The 6000-nt window shown below is 43.0% G+C and overlaps 1 protein-coding gene across 1 annotated transcript in view; it reads left to right on the top strand.

Annotated features, from left to right (window-relative positions):
- The first annotated feature begins 898 nt into the window (after window positions 1-898).
- Window positions 899-6000, top strand: part of ENPEP (glutamyl aminopeptidase) — an 84702-nt gene continuing 79600 nt past the window's right edge. The window contains exon 1 of the mRNA XM_037031886.1: window positions 899-1835. Within this exon, the coding sequence (XP_036887781.1) occupies window positions 1198-1835 (638 nt within the window). The 5' untranslated portion in view covers window positions 899-1197. The remainder of the gene's footprint in view (window positions 1836-6000) is intronic.

The raw sequence follows: 6000 nt of genomic DNA, 5'->3' as shown, positions 1-6000 counted from the left end.
ATTTAGCCTAACACTTGGCATACAGAAATTTCTCAATTTTTTAATAATTATCATTGCATTGCTACTATCAGAGAGGGCTCAGGTGTCTACATTTCAGCTACTCATAAATAGGGGGTGGAGGGTTCTGTGCTCCACCCCCACCTAGACCTTGTCATTCAGAAGCAACAGGTTTGTACACATAATGAATCTCCCAGCTGGCCTCCCTTCCCATCAGAATCTGTTCCAAATGTGACCTATCACATCAAAGTCTAAAGAAAAATCTCACTTGGAAGCAAATTCCAGAGATAAATTTATCTACTCCAGTTATCTAACCTAACAAAACTGCATAACAAATTTACCTTGCTTATAGCTCTGATTCTTCAACCCTTTCCCCTTCTGTAGCTCTCTTTCCTTCTTTGGCTTTTCAGGTCCAGTACTGCTTTGGCTAATTTTTCTGTGTTGCCCCCCTCTTCCATCCAGCATTCACTGTACTCATTTAAGGTTACCTGGCTATGCTTACTAATCCACCAGTTCAACAAATACTTACTGAATACTTAAGTGGTTCTTGAGTTCATGCATCACTCTGAGCATCTAGTTCCAGAATACGACTTTGGCAAAGGGCAGGATTTGCATGCTTACATAATATGAAAAAGAATGCAAAGAAAACACTTCGCTTCCTTAGCAAGCTCCCTGGTAAAGAAAGTAGCTTCCAGTCAAGAAGCCCTTTGGTTAGGAGAGAGGTTGTGAGCAGAGCAAGAAGAAGCGCGACCCAGTGACAAAGGTTGAGTTTTTCTATTGCAGGCACACCTCTTGCCCAGATGTTTTCCAGAAAGCTGCTGACAGAGCTTTGGCCAAGGATCATCCTTTTGTCGGCTGATAAACTAAGCCCTGTTTTATATTTAACTCCCTCCAATGACAGAGGGGTGGGGTGGGGATGCTCTGTTTATAAGGAAGCCGCGACACTTTTCTCTTCAGTCTTCTTCCTGGGGCTCGGCCACTCTGCTACCCGCCCCCCTCCGCCCCCCGTTTCCGCAGTCATCCTGCAGCGGCTGGGCGGAACGCGCAGGGAGAGGAGAGGAAAGAAGCCGGAGAGAGGTGCGGGAAAAGCGAAAACAGGCTGCCAAACCGGGGCACTCCTTCCAAGTTAAAAAGGAAGTCTGCCGACGTTAGCTACATTTAACATCCTTTCGCGTGTAACAGTCTACTTTGGAAACAAAAATGAACTTTGCGGAGGGAGAAGACTCGAAGAGATACTGCATCAAAACGAAACATGTGGCCATCATCTGCGCGGCGGTGGTGGGTGTAGGGCTGATAGTAGGACTTTCTGTTGGCTTGACCAGGTCCTGTGCTGTCCCAGAAGATGCCCCTTCTCCCAGCCCTTCCACAGCGAGCCCTCCCACGGCGAGCCCTCCCACGGCGAGCCCTCCCCAGGACCAGGGGGCCTGCCCTGCAAGCACCGATGAAAGCGGAGCCTGGAAGAATTTCAGGCTGCCGGACTTCATCATCCCGGTGCACTACGATCTGGAGGTGAAGCCGGTGATGGAGGAGGACACCTACACGGGCAATGTGACCATCGAAATCAACGTGACCAAGGCCACCCGGTACCTGTGGCTGCACCTCCGGGACACCAAGATCAGCCAGCTCCCGGTGCTGAGGCGGCCCTCAGGGACGCAGGTAACAGTCCAGCGGTGCTTCGAGTACAAAAAGCAAGAGTATGTGGTGGTGGAAGCAGAGGAAGAGCTCGCACCCAGCGGCAGCGAGGGTCTCTACCGCTTGACCATGAACTTCGCCGGCTGGCTGAATGGCTCTCTTGTGGGGTTTTATAGAACGACCTACGTGGAGAAAGGACAAACCAAGTAAATATTAACTTTTGCTCTACTCACCCTAAACTCACATACTTGCTTTCTATTTCTTTTCCTTTCTTTTTCACTCTCCACCTTTTAATTATTCTGTTGGTCTCACATTTATCCAAACTTGGTGTCAGTGCTGCCGGTTCGTCTGGGAAACAAAAATTATTGCCCTGTTGTATTCTCAGTGCCTATCGTAAAACTTGAGAGTACCAAGTGACCTGCGCAAAGTGAACAAACATCAGTGCAATTCTTTCATTCTATTAGGAAAAGTCATAATGTACCAAACCCCATCCTTAATATTTAGTATAAACTAAGATTTGTAAAAATTGTAAAATATTTGATCAATTTAACTGATCATATTCTTGGCCTCTATGGCAATGATTTTTAAACTGAACCTTTAAAATGCTATTATACTAAATTTAAGTGAAAGTCAGCACATGTCAATTATAATTTTGACCATTTTGTTGGAGAAAAGACACTGATAGACTAAGTAATGTTCATAGAGTTGTTGTCTTTGTATCTCCATCTGGAAGTGAGGGCGGGACTGTGCCCTTTTATTTCGTATGGCCAGAACCATTTACAGATAAGCTTTCAATAAATCTCACTGAGTCCACACATCAGTGGCAAAACAGATAAATCTTTGCCCTTATCACCTGTAATGCAATATGTATGTGACAGAAAATTCTATTAAGGACATAAAAAGGTATATAATTAAGGACATAAAAATATTTTTCCTCCCCAGTCTTCCAAGTGTGTGCGTGAACACACAAGTTCCTTTCCTGAGTCTACAAAGATGGTTACTTGCCTTGGCCATCAATCAGAGGCTATTATTAGACCTGCGTTGAAGGCAGAAAGTCAAGGATCTTAACAAACCTTCACACTGTGGGTGTGGCCCTGTATCAGGGAAGAAGTCTACACCTGAGGTGTCACTGAACTTAAAACTGCTTTGGCCTTTGCTTATTACTTGGACTCTGAACAGGTAATGATTAAGAAACCTCAGTGTCACAGTTAACAGAAACGAAACTGGGGCCGGCTCTCTGGGTCAGCTCACAGATCCTGCAGCATCTCTTTCTTATGTTGTTTTAAGCATCTTACAGAGCAAAGCAAACCTTTTGGTCAAAATTCTTTCTGTTGTTTGTCAGAGACACCCAAGGACTAAAATAAAATATTTAAATAGCCCTATCTTACTATGGTACACTAATACATTGAGTAGAAATGCTAGTTTGAAAAAAAATATTTGAAGAAGGATGCTTGATGGTGTATCTTAATATCACTAGTGACAAAATAAAAAGAACCTATAAATACTTTCACCATCCAGTGGTAACCCCATTAACATGTTAATGTAATTGGGATATTTTTCTAGGCAATCAAAATTGTAATTATAGTTTTCTATGTATCTAGAATCTTTGTTTAATTATATTTTATTGATTATACTATTACAGTTGTCCTGATTTTCCCCCAATTTGCCCCTGTCCACCTAGATGGTTGCCACATCAGGGGGGCCCCACTCCCTCAGGCAATCCCCTCACTGAAGTTCATGTTCATAGATCAAGTGTATAAGTTCTTTGGCTACTCCATTTCTTATACTTCACTTTACATTTCCATGGCTATTCTGTAACTACCTATTTTGTACTTCATAATCCCCTCACCTCTCATATCCCCTTCCATCTGACAACCATCAAAACTTTTTGTGTATCCATGACTGTCTCTGTTCTTCTTGTTTTTTTTTAGATTCAACTGTTGATGGATACAGATTTTTTGCTATTTAATAGTTCATAGTTTTGATCTTCTTTTTCATAAGTCCCTTTAACATTTAATGTAATAATAGTTTAGTAATGATGAACTCCTTTAGTTTTTTCTTGTCTGGGAAGCTCTTTATCTATCTGATTCTAAATGACAGCTTTGCTGGGTATTGTGATCTTTCTTGGCTGTAGGTCCCTATTTTTCACGACTTTGAATATTTCTTGCCAATCACTTCTAGCCTGCAAAGTTTCTTTTGAGAAATCAGCTGACACTCTATGGGAACTGCCCTGTAGGTAACTAACGTATTTTTTCTGGCAAATCCTCTCTTTAACCTTTGGCATTTTAATTATGATGTATCTTGGAGAGGACCTCTTTGCATCCATCTTGTTTGGGACTCTTTGTGCTTCCAGGACTTGCATGTCTATTTTCCTCAACAAATTAGGGAAGTTTTCTTTCATTATTTTTTCAAATAGATTTCCAATTTCTTGCTCTTTCTTTTTTCCTTCCCTATGATGCAAGTGTTGGGTTGCTCGATGTTGTTCCAAAGACTCCTTTCACTATTCTTGTTTTTTGGATTCTTTTTTCTTGTTGTGCTGATTGTTTTTTGCTTCCCTGTGTTCCAAATCATTGATTTGAGTATTGACTTCAACCACTCTAATGTTATTTCCCTATAAATTATTTGTTTCAATTACTGTATTCCTTATTTCTGACTGGATCTTTTTTGTGCTGGTGAGGTCTTCACCAAGTTCCTTGAACATACTTTTAAGCAGTGTTTTGAATTCTGCACTGATAGAATGCTTACCTCCATTTCATTTAGGTCTTTTTCTGGAGTTTTGATCTGTCCTTTCATTTGGGCCATGTTTCTTTGTCTACTCATTTTGGCAGCCTCCCTGTGTTTGTTTCCATGTATTAGGTAGAGCTGCTTTGACTCTGTGTCTTGGTAGTGTGGCCTAGTGTAGCAGGTGCCTTGTAGGTTCCAGTGGCACAGCCTCCCTCATCACCCAACGTGGTTACTCAAGGTGTGACCTTCGTGTGGGCTAAGTATACCCTTCTCTTGTAGTTGCACCTTGATTGCTATTGGCAGATCAATGCGAGGGTAATACCCAGGCCAGTCAGCTGCAAGGACTGGTTATGACCACTTACCACCAACCTCCACTCTCCATGGAGGATCAACTATGCAGGAGTAGGGTGGTGGTACTCAGACATGGTCTGTAGCTGTCTACTGTGTGCACTGGCCCTGGGGTTTTCCAGGTGGTGCATGCCAAGGTCAGCCCCAGCCTGTGTTTCACCCAGGGTCATCCTGCCTGAGTTGTAAAGCAATCTGAGATGGCTGCTACTTTTGCTGAGCTTGGAGATTCCCACGTGAAGCCAAGCCATGAATCTAGGCTGGCTGCTACTAGTGCAGGATCTGGGGTTCACTGAGATCAGCTGTTGCTTGTTGAGAGGATTTAGGAAATTGTGAAGCATGAGCCAAGAACAACCATTTATATGGAAAAGCTGCTTGGGTGGGTCTATAAGTTGTGTGGGGCAGAGTCTCTGGGAATCTCTAAGGCAGGTCAAACAGTGTTAGCCACGTTGATGGAGTCTCAGTTAGAGTACCAGATTGCTGGCTCTGTGGGGGGAGGGTTTTAAAAAGGGACAATGATGTCTGCCTGCCTTGATGCCAGACACTTCAGCTTCTCCCTATATGTCACTGGTGCCTTTCAAGTTGCTACTGTGGTGCTGGAGCTCTGAGGGAGTGAGTCTGGGTAGGTGAGTCCATATGTGGGTTCTTTGAGAGGAACTGCTTGGAGCTCTAGCAGTTTCTTCCATGGATGCAATTCCCAGTGGTTCTGCAGTCAGAAGTTGTGGGAATTTATCTTCCTGGCCCTGGAATCCTGGGCTGGGGTTCCTGGTGTGGGGCTGGGAATCCTCGCTCCTGAGACATCCCTCCAGAATGTTTAATCTACCACACTTGGGTCAGGGACCAGGTGGCTTCACATCGGTGCTCCTCTTACCAGTCTGGATGGATGTGGTTTTGTTCTGTAGTTTTCAGGCTTCCATTCAACTGATTTCTGATGGTTCTGAGTGATGGTTGTTGTATATTTTAGTTGTAATTTTGGTGTGATTGTGTGAAGAGGCAAGTCATGTCTGCCTGTGCCTTCAGCTTGACCAGAAGTCTTATCTATATACCTTCTTAACTTAACATGTTATAAGCATTTTCCGCCCATTCTTAAATACTTTCATGAGTCTGGTTTAAAAAAAAACTGCAATATTCCATTGCATGAGTGCACTTTTATTTTTTAAAACCAATTCCTTGTTAGACTTTTGAGTGCTTCCACTATTTTATTACTATAAACAAGTCAGAAAAGAACACAGTTGTAAGTATGTCTATAAGTGTGTATCTGTGTATTACCTAATGTTAGTGTATAAAAGGTATGAATAAACC

Source organism: Sturnira hondurensis, unplaced genomic scaffold, assembly GCF_014824575.4.
Source record: "Sturnira hondurensis isolate 20B ecotype Veracruz unplaced genomic scaffold, ASM1482457v3 Scaffold0021214, whole genome shotgun sequence".
In the NCBI taxonomy this organism is placed as follows: Eukaryota; Metazoa; Chordata; class Mammalia; order Chiroptera; family Phyllostomidae; genus Sturnira; species Sturnira hondurensis.
The sequence above is the reverse complement of the archived record's forward strand: the minus strand, read 5'-3'. Positions and strand labels throughout refer to the sequence as shown.